Source organism: Musa acuminata, chromosome BXJ2-6, assembly GCF_036884655.1.
Source record: "Musa acuminata AAA Group cultivar baxijiao chromosome BXJ2-6, Cavendish_Baxijiao_AAA, whole genome shotgun sequence".
Classification (NCBI taxonomy): Eukaryota; Viridiplantae; Streptophyta; class Magnoliopsida; order Zingiberales; family Musaceae; genus Musa; species Musa acuminata.
Window position 1 is genome coordinate 12,504,810 of NC_088343.1, and position 25,046 is coordinate 12,529,855.

General features: G+C 39.7%; 1 protein-coding gene across 6 annotated transcripts; it reads left to right on the forward strand.

The window, feature by feature from the left end:
* Positions 1-893: 893 nt before the first annotated feature.
* LOC135583894 (transcription factor IIIB 60 kDa subunit-like) lies at positions 894-24,810 on the forward strand. 6 transcript variants are annotated; one of them, XM_065112803.1, is made up of 23 exons: positions 894-970; positions 1,621-1,761; positions 1,887-1,962; positions 2,432-2,469; positions 2,952-3,042; positions 3,189-3,270; positions 3,380-3,455; positions 4,783-4,868; positions 4,954-5,030; positions 8,009-8,065; positions 8,180-8,292; positions 13,984-14,063; positions 14,176-14,262; positions 15,477-15,557; positions 16,616-16,762; positions 16,849-17,004; positions 18,442-18,520; positions 18,670-18,758; positions 18,921-19,001; positions 19,084-19,221; positions 23,325-23,414; positions 23,551-23,598; positions 24,269-24,810. In XM_065112803.1, the coding sequence occupies exons 5-23, from the start codon at positions 2,978-2,980 to the stop codon at positions 24,491-24,493; spliced, it is 1,857 nt and encodes a 618-aa protein (XP_064968875.1). In that variant the 5' UTR covers positions 894-970; positions 1,621-1,761; positions 1,887-1,962; positions 2,432-2,469; positions 2,952-2,977; the 3' UTR covers positions 24,494-24,810. The 6 variants fall into 6 exon arrangements, with proteins under 6 accessions (XP_064968875.1, XP_064968876.1, XP_064968872.1 ...); XM_065112800.1 differs by having other exon boundaries at positions 895-970; positions 18,661-18,758; XM_065112804.1 differs by lacking the exon at positions 8,009-8,065 and having other exon boundaries at positions 18,661-18,758.
* The last annotated feature ends 236 nt before the right edge of the window (positions 24,811-25,046 follow it).

Sequence of the window (25,046 nt, forward strand, 5' to 3'; positions counted from 1 at the left end):
TTAGATAGAGTTGCTTGTGTGTATGATCATGCAAAATGATAAATTTGTATAACATCTCGATTCTCCTTTGCAATTTCTCATAATATTTTACATTCGGTAATTCTTCTTCAATTTCTAGTCTTTGATATTCTGCAATATTGCGATGTGAGAATTTTTGTTTTTAATATGGCATATCGACAGCATGTCGCCAATTATTTTTGCCACTTCAGATGATAATTGTTTATTTTCTTGAATTTAATAGTTGGTCCGGAGAATGATAAATATGTCACGCATGTGCTATTTGCTGATTGGATACGTTGAACATTGAATTCTTATTGATGTTCATAGTCAAATTTATATTTTTTTATATTGTAGATTTGCCTTTAAAATGATGTCTTGCAGAAGAAAAAAGGGCAAATTACTTAAATTCTTGTTTAAAAATATGTATTGTGTTAATAATAATAATAATAATAATAATAAAGTAAAAAATATATGAAAATAATTATAAAGAGGAGGAGAGTGGGAAGGTGAGAGGTAGACTACATATACAGTGGCGCACCAGACTCGGGAGTGGTTGTGGATTCTCGGGTCATATCACCGTCACGGTACGTACTATAACCGTCTGATTAAGATCGTCTGGTCCAGAGTTTGTTGACGCATGTGTAGCGATGGGGGCATTGGAAGGATACATTATACATTGTATCAGATCGTTATATTCAGATTGCATCCATCCAGGAAACAGCTTCGAACCCAATCTTAAATAACCGAGCAAATTGGGTTTCAATTCGACTGGATTGAACCGAACTCAATTAGAGTCCAAGCGACCTTAAGAAGCCCTGGGCCTTATTGGGTCGGGTTGAAACTGACGCACTTCGAACCGTAACCTATATAAGTAGCCTCGCCAATCTCTCTCCGGTGCCCTTCCCACTCGTTCGTTCGTGGCCTCGTGCGCGGCCGCCGCGGTGTTGGTTCGTCTTCTGCCTTCCTTCAGGTGCTCTTACTTTTCTCCGTCCTTTCTCCCTCCCCTTCGCCCTAGTTTTCTTATTCTTTTCTTTGTTCTGTTTTCTTGATTTCTAGAGGTCTGAGGGTTTTCATTTGATTGATTCGGAAGGTCCTTCCGAATGATCTTGCGGTTCATTTACATGGTTTTGTTGATGTATGATGGTCCAATTCTGTCAGGTAAATAGTATGCGTATTGGTTTGAGGGTTCTTGAAAGGTTTTTGCATGGTGATGTGCCTACTGCGATCTCGGCGATTGCCTACCGGCTTTAGTTTTCATTTGCATATTGGTTTGAGGGTTCTTGAACGGTTTTTGCTTCTTGTTGTGCCTAGCGCGATCTTGCGATTGCCTAAAGGCTTTAGTTTTCATCCTCTCTCTCTCTCTCTCTCTCTCTCTCTCTTCTCTTTGCCCTATTTTGTTTTTCCTTTTGGTTATATTTTCTTGATTTCTTGAAGGTTTTCATCTTAATGCGAATGTTCTTGAAAGGATTCTTTTTTCTTTCTTCTTTTTTTTTTGTCTGATTTGTTTTTGTTTTGGCACCAGTCAGTTAGGGTAAACCTGAAGCTGGATGCTTTTTGCTTCCTTTCTGGAAGCTCTTTGGTATCTTCTTGCCATCCCCGTTATCCGCGTTCTGCGTGCAGGTGCTTGCTGCCATCTTCTTGCCACCTCGTATTGCATCCTGCCAGCGCTCGGCTAGGAAGATAACCCACGCGAAGCGCGTGGGCCTGGACGCCGCCCACGCGAGCGCCGGGTGGCCCAGCGCATCTGATCAAATTGCTAAGGTTTGGATAAGATCTTGGCTCGAATCAATTGGTTTGGTTAGATCCTGATTCCAGCCGCTCGGTCTGATTTGATCGAAGTCAGTAAAAACCCAAACCCCCTCCTCATCCCTTGCTGCCCTTCGCAGCGACCGACGACCGCTACCGGCTCTCCTCCTCCCTGTAGACGACGGGCGACCGGCGGTACCTCTCCTCTCGCGGACGGTGACCTCTCTCTCCCTCCTCGCTCTCGTAGTTTTCCCTCTCCCCTCTCTCTCTCCCTTCCCCAGTTCCCTCTCGCTGTCGCTCTCCTGCTTTCCCCCGGCTTCCGGCAGCCACCTCCCCGACCCCTGGCTCTCCTTCTTTCTCCCGGCTGTCTCTCTTCCGGTAGCCGCGTCCCTGCCTCCTCGTCCTCCACTTTTCTTCCGCCATTTTCAGCCCCTCGCCGACCTCCTATTCTACCTCTCTCCCTCCCCTGCCGTCACAGGACGGGCAACCCCTCCCTGTCTCTCTTGCCTTCACCGCCCTCCCTCCCCCTCTCTGGGAACCCTCCTCCAGTTCTCAGCCTCCTCCCTCGCCTCCGCCTGAATTTAATAGTTGTTAATAACAGTAATGAATTCTTGTTATTAATAGTTTATGAATTATCTCAATTACCCAATTTGTCGCTGATAGAATTTTGAATTCTCACTTCTAGAATTCTTGTCAAAGTTCTTGGACTTTGGACTTTTGATGGTAAGCTTTCTTTTTTTCTTATTTTTGTTATTAGATTTGGACAATTTAGCACTTTAATGCTTTTTAGATAGTTGATGTAATTCGATGTTTCAGTTGTGATATTTTGAATATAAAATGATATGGAACTTATATATTATCCAATCTTCATCTTAATGATTGTAACTTTACTTAATTATTTTTTAAATAAGTTTTATATTGATGAGACTCATTTGGGGGAGCGCCCTTTGGGCATTTTTTGAACTTTGGCATCTTTTAAGGCCTAGCACTTTTGACAACACTGCCACCACCACAATGTTTCATTCCATAGCTGTAGAGTCTCAGGCCAACCCGTAAACTGTTTTTCGTTTCTGGTTTGAACATTATAGTCTTTAATCCTTCCTTGGGTTCACTAGGTACCAGAACATTGAGGTAGACATTGGCAATCTATTCAGTTTTCAAATGGAAATATTTCATGGAAATAGCTAATTTGGAATCATTTTTAGGTTGTCTTAAGTTGTTGGTTCCCTCAATGGGTTGGTGTACTCATTGTGCTGAAGAATGCCCGACCGTTAGAGATCCTGATAAAGGATACATGTAAGTGGTTCTTTGTTCCATTCTATTCTTTCCTTGATTGTTTTTAGTTACGTTTGTTGATTAGATCTATATTGGCACTGAAATGCTAAAACACTTAGATTGTTATATTATTCTTGGATGATTGCTTTTCCATGATGATATTTTAGATGCTGTGCCTTATGTGGAAGGATTATTGATGAAGATATATACTTTACTGGGCCCACCTTTGCGAAGGATAGCAGTGGTCAGGTTTGTCATGCGTCAACCCATGGATTTCCGAGATTCATTTAAAGCCTATGGTCTTTTCTTTATTTTAATATGTCAACTTATCTATTCTGCTCTGTTTTTCATTTTCCAGAGCCGATTCGCTGGTAGCATCATGCATAGTGTTCAAAGTGGATATTCTGCATCACATGAAAGAACTTTAATGAAGGGTATGCTGGCATATAGGACCTAATCTGTTTATGGGTGTTGAATATAGGACTACTATCTTTGTCTTTGCTCAAGGTTTAATCTTTCTCAGCTTAGGTAACTACCAAAATAATGCTTCTGCAACAACATAACTTATGATAGTTTTGCAACTTTTGGTACTACATTTGCATCGGATTGTATGCCTGATTTTAGGGAGGGAGGGAGGGAGTGAATAAGTTAAGTTAGCTTGCTTGCTTGGTTGAATCAAATCAACTAATTCAGGTTTAACTCAAGCTCAATCAAAGTCGATTTGGGCCAGACTACTGCTTGGACCACCTAGTTTCTGGGCCAGGCTCATGCTTAAGCGGCTCCCAATCAAGATTGCTTGCACGCAGAATTTAGAGGCGCTTGAGCCTCACCTCTCCTTGCACGCAGAATTTAGAGGCGCTGGAGCCTCACCTCTCCTTGCACAGGCGCCTAGGAAAGCACTCGAGTGCCCCATGACCATACTTGTAGAGATGAACCTTAAATGCCACTCGATACAACATAGATGAGTAGAGATGTTCTGCATACTAGTGCACATCTATAGAGATGTTCTTAATGACTAGGTTCTGCATCCATTTTTAGTTTGCAGATGCATACATAAAACAAGTGTTGCCTATGAAGTCTAGAAATCTTTACTTTCCTGTATAAGTTTCTGGATCATTGTAATTTTTTCGCAGCTAATAAGCACAATGAACAACCATGACTGGTGGCCTGTTCTTGGGCCCTTGTCATATCTCACCTAGTCTTATTGTTTGCTGTAATGAATTATGGAAATATAGCATGTCTGAAATTACAAATCCTATTGTACCTTTTGAGTTTCGGCTACTGACTTCTAAATTCAAGTGTACTGTAGAATTTTGTCTCTTAAATGTATAAAAATTTTATTCCAAAGGCTAATGAAGAAATAGACCATTTTGAATTTTTATGAGAATACTGGTGCTAAATTAACTGTTATTCGATCAATGGGTTTGCAAGTTTTACCATTCTCTCCATGTGGATGTGTATGCTGGTGTCAGCATTTAACTTTGGTTCTAGTAGCAAAATTTTATCATGCTTAATGCATCTAAAGTAAAAGCATATCAATTTTATATTATAAACAGCTGTAATTTTCATTTTACTTGTATGTATAATCTTTTTTAGACATCCTTTATCTGATTCTTCCCCCTTCCTATTTCTCCATGTAAGCATTAAAAGTAAATGTCTCTTATCAACTTTATGTTACCAAAAGTGCAGTTTACGTTTTGTTCCAGTGCACAAGTGTTTTAAGATTAATTCTCAATCTGGTTTACGCTCCTATTTCTCCAGGAAGAGATGAGATTAGGCATATTGTTGATAGCCTGCGTGTTGGTGGTGGAGACTCTATAATCAACAAAGCTCATGCTTTTTATCAGGTACACAAAGTGTAACTTCAAGCTTGATTTGTGGTGAGTGCAATATAAACATATTAGTTTAATCTCAATTTCCCATTCTCTGAAGATAGCTGTTGACAAGAATTTTACCAAGGGACGTAGAACTTCTCAAGTTGCGGCTGCATGTCTTTATATTGCTTGTAGGTGAGGTACACACTTTAAAATATGAACATGATTGTTCCAATATCAGTCATGCCACACTGTTATGGTTTCTATCATGCCTCCATTAAGTATTTTTTTTATGTTTTAAGAGATGGCACTTTCCTTTTTTTGCTTATTTTCTTGTAGACAACTTGATTAAAGTAATATGCAAGTTTTTTTTGTTTTTTTTTCCAAAGAAAAAGGATTTACTCCTTATATTTCATTTGTTTACACCATGTAAAAGCTATAGTATGTATTCACCGAATGACTTCAACTTCTTGGTGCTATGTATCTGGATTAAGGGAAACAAAGGATAAAAAAGCTTCTAAAGCAAGTATGACATCGAGTTTCTGGATGGATCAGTTTTATTCTAGTCCAGATGGCCAGCAACTGCTCATTGCTGATTACAGAACATTATCCACTGTTCACTAACACATCAGCTCAAACTAGATCCACCTATAGCATGTCATAAGTTTATGAGGAACATATGTTTAGATGTGAATAGAGATTCTTTTTATGAGGACCCTCTAGAAGTTTTGATTAATATTCAGGACTATGAAAGCCATTAGCTGCTTGTCTGGGTTAAATTCTTTACACCATGAGTGTTTAATCCAGTTAGATCTGTGGACAAGTTGACTCAATTCAAATTGAACCAAGGCTGCCATTTGTATATAGGCATGATTTGAACCTCGGCTTCATGTGGGTGAAATCTGAACCATCTTATATAGCTGGTGTGTTGGGTTGGGGTGGGTCGAATTAGATCCTCCTGGTAGGTAATGGCAGGTATTCTTTAAGGAAAAAAAAAGGATCAAATGGGATTGAGTTTGGTTGGACAAACATACACTCGGATGAAACGTGATCCAACTTGTCAGCCAGTCAAGATCTTCTGAAATGATCCATGAAACCAAGTGGGTCATTAAGTGGTCACTTGTCAGGTTAAAGGTATTGTCACTGCTGAAACCAACCTAATATTGAATGCAGCCACGATAGTTTCGTTCATTGGCTTTATCCAGCAGGGAATTGGAAATCGACTCATCAGTTGTCCTTCAAAGAGTTGCTATAAGACTTTAATGTTTGGCATTCTAATTTAGTTATCTGTTCACTTCTGTATCGGGGTTGACATCACTTTATGTAAACATTTTTAAGTTTTCATGAAGACTTGCTACATGATAGCATGGACAATGCATGGAAGGTATGACAGCTTGATGGTTCCACAAATTTGAATGCCTATTTAATGTGTGTTCCGCAAATTTGACTAAAAAAATTCTTTTATGTATCTAACATGGCTGACAAGCAATTTGAAGTGCTGATGTTGTGCAAAATCTAATCATCTGGGAATCATATGGTTTGCTAATGTTGAAGATTCCTTGAGTTGGACCTAATCTGTGAACCATATAAATTATCTTTAATGGGTCAAGTCTGGGTGGTTTGTTTGACTGAATGATAGTGGACTTTTAGACATTTTAACTGTTGGGGTTTTTTTTCTTATTTATTTTTGTGGAGGGACTTGTGACTGTAAGACTATCATTGCTTGTTCAGTTACCTTCTCCCACTACCTTGTGGATGAATCAGATGTCAGTCATTTAGTTACTCTTATATGGCATAGAAAGCATCAGAAGTTGGATAGGTGGATAGGTACACAGACACTTTTGAGGGTCAGTTCAAGAACACAAGGAAATGATAAGTTTCAGGGTCCTTTGGTAACTGAGAATAGAGACTCGAGACATCTTTCTATCAGTGATTTAAAAATCGCTAGGTGTCAAAAGGCACTAAGGTCCAAAAACGGTCGAGGCGTTAGGCGTTAGGCGTTAGGCGCTCGCCCAAGCGAAACGAGTTAAAATTTTAAATAAAAATATGCTATTAAATTAAGAAAATTAACAGTATTAAAATCAAAATAATATATTATTAATCTAATAAATACAAATACTATTATTAGTATACTGTTAACAGTATACTGTATACTGTTAATAGTATATAGAAGGAGAAGAAGGAAGAGGAGTGTAAGGGGGTGCTGACTGAGAAAAGAGGAAGCGACAACGGGAGCGGGAGCGGGAGTGTAAGGAGGCAGCGGGAGCGGCGAGCGACGACAGCGGCAGCAGCAGCGGGAGCAGGAGCGACAGCAGTAGCGGGAGCGGCAACGAGCAGGGTTAGGGTTGGGCAGCGACAGCTGATATAGGTTTTAGTTGGTTCGATTGAACTAACTAACTATCGGAGATCGAACCAGACCTAAAATCCCGGTTCGGTCGCCTGGTTTAACTCAGGCGCTCGCTCGAAGCGCAAGAGCCCAGGCGACGCCTCTTTGAAGCGCGCCGCCTGGAAGTTAAGCGAGGCACTCGGGCCTCGCCACGCCTCACCTGAGCACCTATGCGAGCGCCCGAGCGCCATTTTAAATCACTGCTTTCTACAGCTTATAAAAGGACCAGGCCTTTTGCAACTTTTAAACCAAAAAATTTCTCTTGCAAAATATTATTGTTTGATAACAGATTTTCATCAATTTTTTTGGAAAATAATGTAAAATGTTGCTTTTCAGAGAAAGGGAGCTGGAATCTCCTCCAGGTTTATCATAAATGGTCTTTTGCTCCCTTTATTTAAAGCAATGAGCTGAAGTAGGATAGAACACTCCTCAGCATGTAATCATGCTTATTGCCTTTTGTGGTTATATTGCTTCTGTCATAGCTAACTCGACTCAAAATGTCTTCTTAGTTCTCCTTAGTTAAATTTAATGACATTCATTTCCTATGTGGCATTCTTTAAGGATACAGTTTTATCTTCATTTCGAAAGCATATAGTTGTATTAGCTCTCTATTTCTCTCATGAAAATTATATGTAGGAAGTGCATGACAACACAAAAACATTGTTTTCTGCAGTGATGTTGCTTGGAAGCAGGAAAGAACTATTATTTTTTATTATTGCAGTGAATTGAAGGATCAAGTATCAAAATTGAATTGACGCTTTAGCTATTTATATTGTCCTTTATACAGGCAAACTAAAAAGGCATATCTTCTCATCGATTTTTCGGACTACTTGCAGATTAATGTGTATGAAGCATCTGGCTCTTTGCAGTCTATTTGCCCTCTGTACTAATTAAACATAGTAGTCCTTTTTCACTATAAATATCGGTTATCATGCTTTCTAAAGTAATCTTTTTTCAGTTATGTGTTAGGTGCTGTGTTTTTGCAGCTTTGCAAAACATTGAGCCTTTTGGAGCATCCAATTGTTCAGAAATTAGTAGATCCAAGTCTTTTCATTCACAGATTTACAGAACGTAAGTGCATTATATCTTTTACACTATTTCTGTAAATTATTTTTTCCATTGTAAAACTACCTTAATTTTCTTTTTATAAGGAACTTAAATCCTTATGCTGCAGAGAAGATCCTAAAGTTCATTAAGTGAAAGTATAATTTTACAATGGTGTATAATAGATTAGTAAGTGATTTCATTATAAACATTGTATTTGCAGTGTATATAAGATTATTAAGCGATTTTATAATTCTTTTTGAAAATTTATATTTGCTCAAAAACTTTGGTTCTTCAGTAGTGGACAAACTATTTGAAGCAGCGACACATTTGCCTCTGGTATTATGTTTGTATCAGCGGTTTAAATAGGCGCCCGAGCGCCTCAAGGGCCTTGCCTCGCCTGAGCACCTCAAGCATGGACCAGGCTGTCACGGATAAACTTCTAAACAAGATGTTTGATGTAATGCTTATGTATGTCCGTGTCTTTTGACATGTTCATACCTTGTACAGCATGTAAAGGGGTGGCCGAAGACTTAATATTCCCATTTTAGTTGGGTTGGTGGCCTCTTTAGGCTTGTAAATAAAGGTTGTGTCATCTGGACACGTGCGAGAGATTTTCGGTCTGTAATGGACCATTTTACCCTTTGTTGTGCCACTGTTCAGAGCTTGTAAAGTCTGTTTGTAATTTGCCAAACGGTCGCGCATGTGCTGACTGCCCTCAACGCAGCCCCGCTAGGTCCCCCACGTTTGCATGTTAAGTGTTTCTATGAGTGCTTGTCCCGCTCTGATACCATCTGTCACGGACTTAGCATTCAGAGGACTTAGCATCTGTCACGGACTTAGCATCTGTCACGGACTTAGCATGGAGATGTAGGGAAAAAGAGTCGCTCGGAGGAGCGAGCATCTGACATTGGCATTCAGAGGAATAGCCAACCCTTCGCGCAAGAGGCACCACGAGAACAGGCAAACTTGGAAGAATGCGGAGCGCACAAAGGTTGGGATGGTTGAGTTTGAGCTACGGCTCAACGTTGACAACCATACTTGATGGTGCTTAAGACAAGCAAGGCGCTTGGTAAAGGATGAGACCATGCAAGGTGGAATGAGTTGCGTAACGACCAAAAGAGTTATGCAAAGCTCACAAAGGTGAAGGGAATTGCTAACTCGAAGAATTTGGTACTCATGCATGGGCTTGTATGCGGACGATGGAATGTTCGTGGCCATCTCAAGGCGATCGAAACTCGGCGCCATGGAGCATTGAAACTTTCTCTTTGGCATGGGAAGGATACGTCCGTAGGAGGCTGAAGTGTGCAACGAGTTCAGCATGTTGCTAGGCCTTGAGTGGTGTAACGGGGGTTGTATTGACATGGAGTCGCAATCTAGCAAGTGCGTTTGCAGGAGGCAGAACAATGCACAGTTTGTTCAGCAGATCGGAGTAGTCCAAGGGGATGGTGGTCTCCGAAACGAAGAGAGATGTTGCTCCAATGGGATAGTTATCCAGGAGGGATAAGTCCCGGCTCTCTAGAGGGAGAATCATGTGAGACGGACCTCACATGTTGAGGAGGAGTACCTCAACAAACAACGACTCCACGAAGCTCAATGGACTGAGCAAGCGGTGAGGAGTCGTCGCATGATCTCGCTTGAGAGAATGCATTGGTGGATGCATTGCGAGATTAAGTGGGGGAGCGACCCAAAGCAACACAAATGAAGGCACACTTGGAGTCGATATGGAGATCGGACTCAAGGGAGGGCTGACCCGTGGAATGGTGGGCGCGAGGACCACCATCGACTCAATGCAAAAACGAGGAGCGGAGCAACTTGGGTGTAACTTGGCGAAGTACCCAAGCCGAATGAAGGGAGCCAGCATAGAAGTTGGAACATGGAGCGGAGGCACGGTGCTTTCCTTAGACAGAGGTCAAGGACATGAACTCTTGCAGAGGCAAGAGTAGAATCATGTTGTTCCATGGGTCCTTCATTCTGACGGAGCGGACTCATCTTGCATGGTGCCAAAGACGAAGGGAGCTTCTGGGCACATGCACCTTATCTCGGAGGAGCATTTGATGGAGGAACTAAGGCAACTCAATTTGCGGAGGCGAAGTTGGGTTCGGGAGGCCTTAGCACGGGGCAAGAGGACTCAGAGGTGGGTACTCTTGAAGAATATGCTACAGTGTTGCCATTCAAGTTGCCATGAAGGAAGCGGTGCGCAGCGGAGATTGTGCTGGTAGGGGCAGAGGCCCAGGATCCAGACAATGGTGCATAAACTACAGTGAAGTCGGTGGACTTCAGGAGCTACTAGGCGACGGACTGTCCTAGAGCGGTGCTTCATCTAGGTGTGACCCAAGAGTGGGTGGATGAAGGTCGATTGCCAAAGGAGCGAACAAAATCGAAGGTGGAGGAGACCCTGCGATATATTGGCAGAGGCCACACATGGAGGGTTCACAATTCGAGTTTATTCCACAAGGATCAGAATGCAATGGAGATGTCACCAGGAGGCGACATGGTGCAGCGGATCGTGGTGGAACAGTTCGTGGCAATGCGATACACATGACATAGTCCCGTGAGGGACTAGATCATACGGAGGTATGATCGGGAGCTACTGGGAGCTCCACTTCGGTGAACAACACGACGACAAGAAGGGCTATGGATTCAAGGAGTGAAGGCCATGGTATCGCAGAGGCGGGTCTTTCGGGCATACATCGAATTTTGTATCGGATGAAAATCTTGGTCATCAGCATATGGGGGCTGTGTTCCACCAAGGGAAAAGTTCGAATGCAAGTACCAGTGAGTTCCATGGGAGGGACTTGATCATGCAGAGGTATGATCGAAGCAACTGGAGAGTTGGACTGCTCCAGAGCTCATATTCACTTAAGGGAGCCCGGCAAGTCAGAGGACAAGGTCGAGTAAGCGAACGTTGCTACCAAGGAAGCTAAGGAGAACAGAATCGGTGCAAACCCTACAACGTGATGGCAGAGGCCATGCATGGGAGTTGCAGTCTGTCTTTCCATCGACCAAACAGACTGCTTGGAGAACACAGAGGTGTTGAAGCAGGGGGTCGAAAGGGGCGAGGAAGCGACGACGAGTCCAGAGGGACTTAGCTACCCAAAATCAAGGATCAGTTAGAATGAAGGTGGACTCAGAGGAGTGCCACGGAGACATATATACTGATCGTGAAGAAAAGGGATGCAGATGCGAGGCGATGGATAGTAGGGCCATGGACATGGCAGCGCCATGGTACCGCAGAGGCGGGACTTCCGTGAAAGTCATTGATCCCTTGCTCTCATGGAGGGAGAGCGCTTGGTCGTGAAAGGGGCCGAGGAGGTGGAGCATACAGAGGCAATCTCCAAGTACCGAGACAAGGCTGAAGGGCAGAGGCCGAGGAACTTCGTAAGACCGGTGTCATTGAGCTTCTCATCAAGATAGCCGAAAGTGAAGGACTTCGGGTCATACAAGAGTGCATAACCAAGGAACGAAGCAGGCAGTACGCGGTGTTGTACCTTTGCTACTCAGTGGAGTAGGCGGCAGGGTTGATGGAGAAGACGGTACAATCCCAGAGGCGACCAAACCTATGAGAGAATTACTCCAAGTTGGGGTGAAAACTTCCTGCATTCCAGAAGTTCGATGGCATTGAGAAGGTGAATCACAGTAACTAACTCAACGCAAGGAGTGCAAACACTTCAAGTGCTTCAGAAGTGTGAGCAAAGAGCAGGCGAAGGCTAGTAACCAGCTCGATGCATGGAGTACAACCTCGAGGAAGCGGGCAAAGTCAAGTAACCTTCGCCTTCTCAACCCTTAAGAGAATGGGCGAAACCGAGTACCCCAATTCTCTTATGTATCCAGCAGAGGAGCTCTGCACAAGTTCAAAGACCCTTCGAAGATAATGGAAGACAATAGTTGTCAAATCCTCACCAACGGTGATCAGTGCTACTGAGAGTAGATTGTCCGCTTCATTTCCCAACGAAATGCCAATCGAAAGCGGAAGTGATGCGAATCTACTTGGATGTGACAACTAAGCGAAAGAAGAGTCAATGAGCAAATGTTGTGGAGGAAGGACCCAAAACTTTAGAAGTTTGCGAGACGATGTTCGTTAAAGCTCCAACAAGCATCCACCCAGTTCAAGCAGCATGAGGCATTTGAGAGACTGGCGCAGTAAGGATGGTCTTTTCCTTCATCTGGGGGATTCGCAGGAATCAACAAGGATCAACACAACTCAGCCAACCCCACACCAGAGTCAGAGTCATTGGTGAGTTGAAGCAGCATGGCGGATCAAAGGTTCGACTACTCAAAAACAACAGCGGAGAGCAGCTAGGAGCCAAGAGGCGCATTGTAGCTGGAGCAGAAGATTGAAGACTCAGCAAAGGCGAGGAGTTGCAGTGTCGACAAAGGCTTTAACGAGGACGTCGAAGGAATAAGTGGGGGAGAATGTCACGGACAAACTTCTAAACAAGATGTTTGATATAATGCTTATGTATGTCCGTGTCTTTTGGCATGTTCATGCCTTGTACAGCATTTAGAGGGGCGGCCGAAGGCTTAATAGTCCCATTTTAGTTGGGTTGGTGGCCTCTTTAGGCTTGTAAATAAAGGTTGTGTCATGTGAACACGTGCGAGAGATTTTCGGTCTGTAATGGACCATTTTACCCTTTGTTGTGCCACTGTTCAGAGCTTGTAAAGTCTGTTTGTAATTTGCATTGTCTATGAAGTGTTTTTCGGAGATGTTTGCTTGTGGATCCCGACTGAGGCGTTCTCTCTAACCCGTTCTCTCTTTTGTTGGTCCTAAGGGACAATGGGAGGCTTCGGGGAGGCTAACCTTTGCGGATGGACACGCAAGGGTGCCGCACGACTTAGGCAAAACCAGCTAAGTCCGTGATAAGGCGACGTGCTTCAGTGAGGTGTCACTTGGGTGCTTGCCTGAACCTAGGTGCTGGGAGCCTCAGGCGAGCGCTCAATTCAAATTAAGCAATCGAACCAGACTTAAATCAGACTTTTAAATCTAGTTCGGTTAAACAGCGGCTAGTTGGTTCGATTGAACCAACTAGTCACTTTCTTACCAGCAAAAGCCACACCCTGCACCCCCACGCGACCCCGAGCCATCAACCCTAGCACAGCTTTTGTCTCCACCGCCGACACTTACCGCCACTACCTTCGCCACAGACGCAACGGACCGCGGCTTCTTCTATTGTCGATGGATGGATCTGACGACCTAGCCTTTGTTTGCAGCTTCCTTCTGCCACCTCTGTTTCCATGTGCAGCACCTTCCACCATCAAAAAAGAGGATTGCAGCTTCTTCCACCACCGACAGGCACCTCTAAAGCTTCCTCTGCCCACGACGTCATTGTTCGCAGCTTCTGCAACTGCTATTGTTATCGTCCGCCACTATCGCTGCTATCGTCCGAAAGTTACACTGTCGATGACTTTTTCTTCCCCTCTTAACAGTTCTTTTCTCCCCCTCACTTAGCTCGGGCACAATTCTTTTCTCCCCGTCCAAAAGTTCCACTGTCAAAGTCCCTCGCTTTACTCGGGCCAGTGCCTAGCGCTTCGGGCATTTTGGGATCTTAGCGCCTAGCGCTTTTTAAATCATTGGTTTGTATAGTAGTTAAGTGTTTTTTTGTAAACAGCTGCTTATTCCTTTCATTTCCATTCATAATGTTCCCTGGTCATTTGTAAGAGTTAATTTTGAGATTAGTTTAAATAACAGATCATTTTAAATTTTGGTTTGCATTGTAGGGTTATTGGGCAGAAAGAATAATGCAGTTTCTGAAACTGCTCTCCGTATCATTGCAAGAATGAAGAGAGATTGGATGCAGGTATACATTTTTTTATTTGCATTTTGTTCTATCTTTTTCGTTTGTAAATTTAATTATTAATGCATTAGATCATAGATTTTATTTTATCTCTTATATCATGTTATATTTTTAGACAGGGAGAAAACCTAGTGGATTATGTGGTGCAGCACTGTACATATCTGCACATTCTCATGGGCTCAAGTACTCCAAAATAGATGTTGTAAGTAAAATTTTGTAGGTTTGCTTCCACTATGAGATATAAGGTTGATTGTTAATATGAATTTCTTTAGAATATGATAGCAAATTTGGCACACAAAAATTGTCAATTATGATCTTCTGTTTCTTGGTAAATTAGTTATCCTGTTCTTCTTAGGTTTATGGAGGAATTAGTGACTTGATATGCTAAGTCTGCAGGCCAATTAGTGACTACATTGTGAAAATGTTTTTTAAGTAAAAGAATGCTGTTATGGTGTTAGAATAACAGAACAGAAATGCTGTCAAGAGGAAGAAGCTGAAAGATATATGATGTTATGGAAAACAATGACTATCATATTATTTTAAAAATATTAAGGTTTATCATGTTATCGGGCCAGGTCAAATTGTTCCAAACAGTGTTGATCCATATTGGTCATGCTGACACATGACTAGGATATTTTTTGTCCAACACAACATGGCATGTGCCCCTTGCCACAAAATTGTAATCTGTTGGAGGGAACAATCAGAAGAAAAGATTACTTGATGACGTTTTACATATGAAAGAGGGAAAATGGGGATACAGTTGAAAAATCTAAGGTTAAGAGAGGAGATATTGGTGAAAGACAAACAATTGGTAGAATTTTCTGTAGTCATACCCTTTCCATCCATGACCCTCAAAACATATAATTAACTAATTGGAAATCTCCTTTTTATTCACATCTTGCTTGTGAAAAGAAGGAAAAGGGATGTGTAGCAATAATTATTTCTCTTATTCCAACTGAGAACCTCTTTTACAAGGTAAGTCAAATCCATGTCTTACTTAAACTGTCAGAATTTGTTTCAAATATATTAAGGTTAACAGATTTGTTGAAGACCTCCAAGAGAGCAAGCAATGTCACATGCTTTGTCATCTTGTCCTACATGATGGTCCAAGATTGTCATTATTTGGCCTGGAAGCCTCAGAAATCCTTGCAAAGGCACAGACTCTAGAGTTTAACATCTAATGTTTAGTCATAAAGTCAGCTAAATTGATTTTTACCTTCAACTGTGTGCTTTGTAGTTCTGATATTCAATTTTTTTTTATTTGTATATTTTAGTTTTTGTTAAAACTAATGGAAGGCTTTCCTAGTGGCTTTATAAATATATCTCTCTATGATATTTAAACACAAATATCGCTTTAAATCTTTGATTCTTGTTTCTTTTGCCAACTGCTGCAACACATCCTTCTTGTTTAATCAGGTCTCAGTTGTACATGTTTGTGAAGCAACTTTGACCAAACGGCTGATTGAGTTTGAAAATACAGAGTCTGGCAGCTTAACAGTAAGTTTCTCTGACTACGATGAGTATTAAGTGAAAGTTTGACTGGATATGATGCTTACAAGTTAATTTATGTCAAAGACTCATTGGTCTTTAATAACTTATGCTGCATATTTTAATATGAATGAGTTTTTCTTAACATTTCAATCTGTTTCAGAATTCTTGGTTCTCTGATTGCTATCATCTGTTGCATGTCCTGAACAAAACATACTGGCATAATTTTTCAAAGATTAAATCTTGATGTAATATTGATTTTGGCAACAGGTTTGACTGGTATGGTACAGGTGACATTTGTCATTCCACCAACTATTAAGCTGATGTCATCCATGTAAAAACCTTTTTGTTTACTATCCAACCAATTGAATGTGACAAATCGCCATAATAATCAGATATTCCACATATCCAGGTGTTAATGATTTTCCATCGGGCCCTGCGAACCATTATCTTAAATTTTAGGTAATTAAGCTTAGACTGTGCACTTAGATGTCTAGAGATATGCAGGAGTACAAGCTTCTTTTTTGTAAGATCAGGTAAGTAGATCCAAGAAGGGACATAAGGTTGCTGCCCACAGTCTGCTTTATGAGTTGCTTGTGACTGTTCATATGAATGTCCTTAATGTCAGCTATCCTTTATGTAAAAATGATAAAGATCAAGGAAGTAACGTGCCCAGAATTTAAGTTGGTAAGTTGAGAATTTTGATAATGTAGCTACATGGATAGATACAGTGAAAAGTCATTGGTTCATGGTATGTTTAAGGTGGCAACAATTAAGTGCCTGTTAAGGTGAATTGGGCTAAATTATCCATATGGCTGACATTATTTGGTTTGAGAGGCTCATAAGGGACACAGACACAAAAGGTGTCACATGGCCTTTTGAAGTACCACTGTAACCACACTGGCAATTGACAAAACAAAGATTTTTGGATAATGCTGTATCTAAAGGCCGGCAACTAATCATCTGTGCTTGCATATGTTATGATTGATAGTTCTTATAAGCAATTATTTGTTTGAGGAATTCTTCCTGAGATTTCAGGGTTACCCATTTTCTTGTAATGTCCTTAGATAGAGGAGTTCCTTGCAACAGCTGATGAACTAAATGCAGAGAGTGAGCTAGACCAATTGCCTAAGGCGGGTAAAGTTCTGTGTAAACATAAAGATTCCGAGGTGCCTCATTTTGCACATGGACTTTGCAGAAAATGCTATGATAAGGTACATCCTAGTTTTTTTTTCCTTCAAAATTTTATCTTAATGTTAACCACTGTTCACACTGGTGTTTCTTTTTTTTTTTTCTGCAGTTCATTAAAATATCAGGAGGACTTCAAGGTGGTGCTGAACCTCCAGCCTTTCAGCAAGCTGAGCGGCGAAGGATGGAAAAGGAAGAAAAGGAGAAAAAGATGAGAGACTCCAACCTAGATAATCACCATACTTATGAGAAGAGCGGATCTATTCATGTGTGCCATCAGCTAACATTTTGCTTGTTTACATTTTTTTTTGTAGTCAGTATTTCACTTTTAACCAAAAAACCATATAAGATTGGATTCTTTCATGCATTATATGCTTTTATTTGTATGACTTGTGGTGTCTTTTTATCTACACCTGGGTTGGTGAATTTTTTAAACTTCAAAGGGCTCTTGGATCGGAAAAAAGTTTGAGAACCTTACTCCTGTGTAGATTGATCTTTTTTTACATATTAAGTTTGAAAGATCAAGATCAGTTTCAGGCTTTGGCAACTGAATTTGATATCATTAGATAGTATCTGCTAAATCAGATTGCCAAATGGTGTTTCAGAAAAATGATAACTTAAAAATTAAGAAAAAGAATAGCCAGAACAAATATAGATAAATCAGGAATAATTTAAGAATAATTAAGAGATCATAGCAATTGATAAAGAAGCCTATGGATTCACTGAACAATGTGTAGTACATGATCCAAATGAAACTATAATATAATAAAAGACAGCTAAACTTTAAAATGAAAATATTGAGAATTATACCAAATAATTCAGAGATTACTTCTTTGACAAAGTCAAAATTTGAGGAGGATTACCTACAGTGTAGAACTTAATTTAAAGAAGCAAAACCTAAGTTGGGGTTTTCTGCAAGTGGAAGGACCGTTGAGATGTTCTTCATCTTCTTCGTAGTTGGGATTGCCCTGTTTTTAAGCCATGTTTGATATCATAGGCATTCTTAAGCCCAACTTGACATCACTATGATGTACCTTTTTCTACTTGATTCATGAATTATGCATCGTATCATTTTAATTTCCTAATTTGGGTTTTTCCTCTTTTTTTTATTCATTACGCAAATGAACATCCTCACAGCCTTTTCTTGCACCATTTTGTATTTTGATAGTTAAGGTCCTTATAACAACAATAGATTTTTATTTACCTGTTAATCATTTCCATAAAAGACTATGTTCATGTTTATTTTATGAAAGCCAAAGTTGTAAAACTAGTGATAGTTTGTTTTTGCCACCATATCAGGTGCCAGAATCATCATGCCATTGACATTACGTTCTGAAACTGACCAGATTCCCTGCCACCTTTGTTCAACATTTAATAAAGCATCTTATATTATGGGGGGACACCTCATGCATTGCATATTCTGTTCCTTTTTAAGCTTTTTTTCTAGCTTTTCCACATTCACGTCAATATTATCAATTAGGAATTTTCTATTGTTGTATGAGTTTCCATAAAGTAATGGCGGTATGCATCACTTCTATAGTCCAGAATCACCATTGGGAATATCTAAAACTATCTCAGAGTATCATGACTGATCTGGAAATTGTTTGTGCTACTCTTGCATGTGGATCTGTATCATGTAAGACAGTTGCCGTTTATTGGTATCCTATTCTAGTTTGATGTCATCTGTGGTGGCATATTTTTCCAGGACAAGGAAAACGGTTCTGCTAAAATTCCAGATATTGGCCAAGCCGAAGGGAAAACAACAAATGACCCTGAAAGTGCTGGTACCATCACTAGTTGCACAAAATCTTTATTTAAAGAAATCATCGAACTATCAAGCCCACTAACATCTATTGTCCTTTTTTGGTATGTATTCTATTACAAACAGTAATGACTTGGTTGGGAAATTCTCTGTTTTTGCAAGGATCTGCAGGAGACAACTCTTTGGACTCAGAACAACAGGATTTAGACGACACAGCAGATGATGAGACAGAAAATTTTTCTGATATTGATGATGTTGAGGTATGTCATCGTTGATAGAAATTTTTTTGTGGACGCCAAGCTCAGAGTTTGAGTTATAGACATCTCTATATTGCACCTGTTCTTTTAGTGGTTGTGCACCAGCAATGTCTGCATATATGGAAGAGTTTTGATTCTATCTGAATCAGTATATTTTTTTTCTAGGTTAATGGATATCTACACAATGAGGAAGAGAAGGAACTTAAAAAGATTATATGGGAAGAAATGAACAAAGAGTATCTTGAGGTGATGAGGGTCGATTTATAGTGTGTTGATTAGGTATATCCTTGATTAATAAATCTGATTTGTTGAAGTCAAATCTTTGCAGGAACAAGCGGCCAAGGAAGCAGCTGTTGCAGCTGCCAAGGAGGCTTATGAAGCTAATTTTGCAGATGGTACAGAAGATGTTTTAGCTGCAAAGGAACTTGCTGAAGCAACTGCAGCAGCCCTAGCAAAGTCCAGAAAGGTACTGATGCTTAATGACTTGGTGGCATGGTACATAATTCAATTGTTGTTTATGTGGCTTTTTTCTTTCAAATTGCTAATCTAGGGCTTTAGGAATATTGTATTTTTCCCAAATATGTCCTTAAATTGCTAGTTCTTTTCCATTTTCTTTGTACATTTTCTCTAATTTTTCACCAGTGCTAAGAAAATTGCTTTGTCCTTTTATAAGAAGAAAATCTGAATCTAAGTTTTGACTCCTTCAAATAGCATCTATTATGTGAGGATAATTATTCGCAAATGGATAGTTGCTTAAAAATATCAACTTATTTTTCAAGAGGGGCATACATCCTGGGATGCCCTTCACTTTCTCCCCTTATGGAGAAAAAAATTTAAATATGGAGTCATTTATGCAAACAAATAGACGGGCAACAAGACCTTTTCATGGCTACCTATTTCCAGAAGGTTCTATAGGTCTTCATTATTTGTGGCTTTATGAGGAATTGTTTGCGCCCGAGATCCATTCCAAATTCATTGAGGCAGCTTAAGCTTTATTGTTGTGTTTCTTGTTGATACATGACTTTGTAGATATAATTGTGCTTGCCCAAGGAAATCAAGGAAGTATGAAACTCTTGGGAAAATTTATTGACCACAAAGCAATATTGGTGTTGGATCCGGAAGTTAACGATTAATTTTGTTTTGATGGGCAATAAATACAAATGTTCTGATGAAGGCATCTCCATCTAGTACAATAAGAAATGATTGTCAGAAGCTGCAAAATAGTTGATAAGATATATGGAAATGTTTTTGTAATTATTATCTTTTATTTTACGAGTCTTTTGCATATGTCATCTGCTAGTTGCATAATTGCCTATATAATTATAGCATGAGATTGCCATGGAGTAGGATACCTGAGGATGCAGGACACAATTGAAAGGGCCTGCAGATCAGGATGAAAATGTGTGGCAGATTGTAAGCTTCTGGAACAGTTAACTGTTTGTTGATTCCTGTTGCAAAGACATTACCAATGTGATTATGCTCCCAAATTAAAAACTATATATATATAGTACAAAAGTTATTCACACAGTCTTCTCTAAAAAATTTAGTAAGTAGTATCTAATATTCTGTTAGAAAACTATCAAACCAGCTACAAAAGAGAAACCTGCAGGAATTTTAGATCTGAATATATGTATTCAACATGTGGCAAATTATTATCAAATCTAGTCATGCAGAGAGATATTACTGTAAGAAGGAAAAGCAAGGAGCAAAGAAAGTAGAATCAGATAACGAGAGATTAGCAATCAAATCAGGCGGAAAGCTAGGAGAGGCTTCTCTTTTTTGAAGACAGCAGCCAAGTTACCTCCTATAACATAATCTATGGGCTTCAAAAATTTTCCCCTCCAAATATATACCACCGATGCACCTTCTTCAATAGTTTGACCTACTAGATGATTCATAAATTGGATACTGGTTTCACTTGGTATCTGATGGTGCTGTTCATTCTTCATTTATATGACTGTCAATGGATCACTTTTGACCCAATTCAAGATGTGATCCTGTCAGAATTGGATATATATTCAGTTAATGATCTGATGATTCAAACAGTGACCTGATTCGATGATCCTTTTTATAATCTGACCAGATATAGATTGGATCCATCTGATCTGAAAATTTCTTCATCCAATTCCATATGGTATCATATAATATCATATGTAACATGTAATATATACATTATGGTAGCTCTTTTGTCCACCTATATATATATTTAAAATGGTAACATAATAAATATTTCTTAATTTGGATCATGTACTCCAGCCACCAGAGATCGGATATTGATTAATCCTGATGTGATTGGGCTCAATCTGTTTACATCCGTATATAGACTTGATAGTGATAAACAAGTCTGTCTCATATTTCTTTCAAGAATAATCAAGATGTCTAACATCTGATTTTTTTTTTTTTGAGGCCCTCGCTCACTCCTATTAATTGTTATCATTGGATGGAATAATTTTTTTAACTTGTACTGGTACAACTCCTAGAAACATATTGCAAAATTGCTTGGCACTGCACCTTTGTGAGGACTTTAACTTGATTTGTAATTCATATATGTCCCAGCCTACAGATTCATAAAGAAAAGGACATGGTATGAGGTGGGATGGTGGCTGAAGAGGCTGAGGTGATCTTGTTCAAGCAATCATGCAGCAACCATAGCATATACTGGTCCTAAAAGCTTGCAATATAGTAGCTATTGCCTATTAGGACCATAGTTGGGTGGTCAGAGGATTAGAAGAGAAAATGTTGGCATTAGAAACATGTGTAGAAATGGATAGGTGAGGTGTGGTCCACTGGTCACAAACATTGAGAAGAAACGGATTTATGATAAACATATACTTTTTGTGTCATGACAGTCACTGACATATTAGCAACCGTCTCTCAAATGTGGCTCTTCTGAAAAGCCTTGTAAGAATTTTATTAGTTCTCTTGCAAGGAACACTCCATCAATCTTCCCTTGTATTCAGCAGCACAGAAGACTTTTTAGAGTCCAATTAGGAATTTCTTTTAGTGAGTGAGCGAGTGAAACATCAGGCTCAAGTATACGGATGCCTACTATATGACTTTGATGATAAGCAGTCCAGTCAAACTCGGCTAATCTGCCTCTCCATCCAAATCTGAAGAGGCTGATCGTTTTTACCGAATACTTTGATTCAAACTTTGATGGGATGAGGTTCATATGTTTCTAGTATATAAGAAAACAGCTATTGTCTATTGATTCTTGTTTGCTGGCAGATGTGTCCTCTATCAGTGTTAAGTAGTGCTGATTTTATTTTGACAAGCCTCAATCAGCGCAATAAGGTTATGTTTTCAGCTTATGTTGCAGGACTTGGTGGTCAGAAACATTTGGGTGTCAGATAGTGCTCCATATGTCTCTCATAGATCAACCTTATCCTAGTAACTCCTATGTTGTTTTTGATTGGGTGTCTCGTCTTTTAACTCTAGGGATAGTGGCTTATGGTTCCAAGAGTTTGTATAAGTTTGTGAATTGTAAAGGATAGCATTACAATGAAGGATTAAGATTTTGATCCGGTACGGCAATGGTTGATGGTCACTGGTACAATGTTGGTACTGTATGGTGTATACCTGATATTTTATTGAACAGTGCCAGTCAGACCATTGCAAGCGAAGGGAGAAAAAAAGGGGGAGAAAGGATGGAAATAAGGATGCAAATAAAGAGGAGTGAGAGCTATAGTGGGAAGGAGCCAACAGTGACTGGCAGGTAGGATGAGAAGAAGTAGCAGTGTAAGAAGGAGCTAAAGGTAAAAAAAAAAAAGGATACAGTTGATACCAATACTAGTTAGCCAGGTGTATGGTTACCAGGCAGTAGGTGTACAATCAGTATCGCTTGGTACCAATTAGCTTACCGGGTGTGCTTGGTGTCAAACTGTTAGAAACCTTGCAGATTCTAAACTTGGGGTTGATCTCTTTAGGGGATCGGCCTCCTTGGAACTCTATAGGGGTTCTTCCCTCCAAGTTGCTGCTCAAAGGCTGCAGAAAAGATTCATCTATTGCTTATGAAAAGAGGTGGAATACATGACTATTTATAGGGCTTCTAAACCCTAACTCCTAATAGGACTCTTACTTAAGACTCCTACTTCTAACCAACTCCTAATATGACTCCTAATCAAGAATCCTACTTCTAACCAACTCCTAATAGGACTCCTACTCAAGACTCCTATTCCTTTACAACTCCTTATTCTTCTCTAAGAAATAACCTCCTAACTTTAGCCGGCCACTTCACCTCTTTAATAGGGGTCGGCTTAGGTAGGTTTTACATGAATGTCCCTCTTAATTATGACTCTCCTAGCTAGAGTCCTAACACAAACCAGACGGGAGAAATTGCCTGGTCTACTGAACAGTTAGCACTGGTACAGTTCAGTTTTTAAAACCTTGGTTACAACAATCATATTGTGCCGAAAACTGACGTTTGAAATTTTATTGTCAAATCTGTTCGCTTTTGGTATATTTGTTTTTTGTGATGGTGTATTCACATTCTAAATATTTCTCATTTGAAATATGATCAAAGTTGTTTTTGCACCTTTTTTTTCTGCTATAATGCAATCTCGGATACAGGAACGAAAAAAGAGACGTGCTGAGGAATCCAAGAATGCAGCTCCTGCTCAGACTCCTCTCGAAGCAACCCGTCAGATGCTCAAGAAAAAGGTGCTCTTTCTTGTTAACTTAATAGGTTGTCATTGCATGTGCTTGCGATAATGGGAGATTTTTGCTAGTGTTCATATCGTTTCATGGATTTCAACATTTTCTATTGTCTAATCAATATGCCTTTTTTTTTCTACAGACCTTCAGTTCGAAAGTCAATTATGAAGCATTGGAAGCTCTATACACTGTAATTCTTTGTCCCTTCTCTTAATGAGCTTTTTTTATGCTAAGAACTGCAATTTCTTCATGTTTATGCCACACAATTATTTGATATACCAGGAGAAATGCTCTTAATTTTTTTGTGTAGTTAAAGCATTGTTATAGATCATTTCATCATACATCTCTTGTAGTTTAAGAATCTTGTTGTTTTTTGTAAAAATTAGTTTATTTTGAACTATCACCTAGTGTTGCAATATCTTACATTGAACAGGAGATTCCAAATACACAATGCATTTCTAGAAATAACTGATATTAGTCTCTGAATCTTTCTGCTTTAAAGTACATATCCAAGAGTTGCATTGGTCCCATTAGAACTTTTCTTTTTCTTTTGACGCACTGGGAGTTAAGGAATGAATAATGATGTTCTATCAGCTCTCTCATTATCGTTACGGAAGAATCCTGGTAAACTTCACAGGTAGTGCAAAATATTGCAATATGTAAGGTTGACCGTTGTATCGACATTTCTGCATCTTATGAGCTTCTTGGAATAGTAGTTTGGACTGTCAATAGATATACCACCTAGTAAATGCAAAATGATATACTAAATGCAATGCACTGGGAATTATTATGAAAGAAATGTTTCTTTAAATGTAGTTTTAGATTTTTATTCTGCCTTAGTGATCATGTGTTTTCAACAGTCTGAACAAGACAATGGGAAAAAGCAAAAAATCGAATCAGATGCCGCTGATCCTTACAATCTCCATGACAACATTGAGAATCATGGAGTTGATCCAGGTGCTACGGAGGATGGTGACAGGCCTGAAGAATTTGAAGACCACAATTTTGCAGAAGTCAGTTATGATGATTACAATGCGATTGGTGATGAAGATTATGGGTATGACGAGGATTTTGATTTTTCGTGATGGCATAACGTGATCTACACGCTCCCTCTATCCAGTAAGACTCTTCTAGCTACATGTTGAAGTGACTACTGCCTCTCCTGTAGATTTATCTGATATTTATTTTATCCTATTTAATTCTTTTTTTTTTACAATATTCTTTATAATGCAACGGTTGCTGGGTTTTTGAGCCGATGGTGCATTGACTAGAGTTACTATAGCTATATCCCTGACTTAATAACAACTTAGTAGTTGTAATTAGCTGTAGTCTGAGGTTACTGTGTTTGTGAGCTTGTGAATAATATTAAGTTTATATAATTATGTATTTCCGTTACACATCATTGTGAGCTTTCATGTGGCATGTTGTGGGCCCACAGATTGGGATGCGAAAGTGATGTTATAATTACTGTTTGATCCCAAGCCATGCATAAAAATTGTTATGTAGTTATAGCTACACGCTATGTCACAAATTAATTGCCCTGCCGATAAAGTCGAGGGATTTTACATCAACTGATATGACCGGCTAACAGAAATAAGTCGTTATAGGAACAAAGAAGGGATGATGTCAAGACAAGCA

Bases quoted from the DNA above. Each gene is read 5' to 3' on its own strand.
- LOC135583894 (XM_065112800.1), top strand. From the start codon at position 2,978: ATGGGTTGGTGTACTCATTGTGCTGAAGAATGCCCGACCGTTAGAGAT. The intron at 5,031-8,008 runs GTGAGGTACACA...TCCTTTATACAG, and splicing joins TGTCTTTATATTGCTTGTAG to GCAAACTAAAAAGGCATATC. The intron at 19,222-23,324 runs GTACTGATGCTT...TCTCGGATACAG, and splicing joins CCCTAGCAAAGTCCAGAAAG to GAACGAAAAAAGAGACGTGC.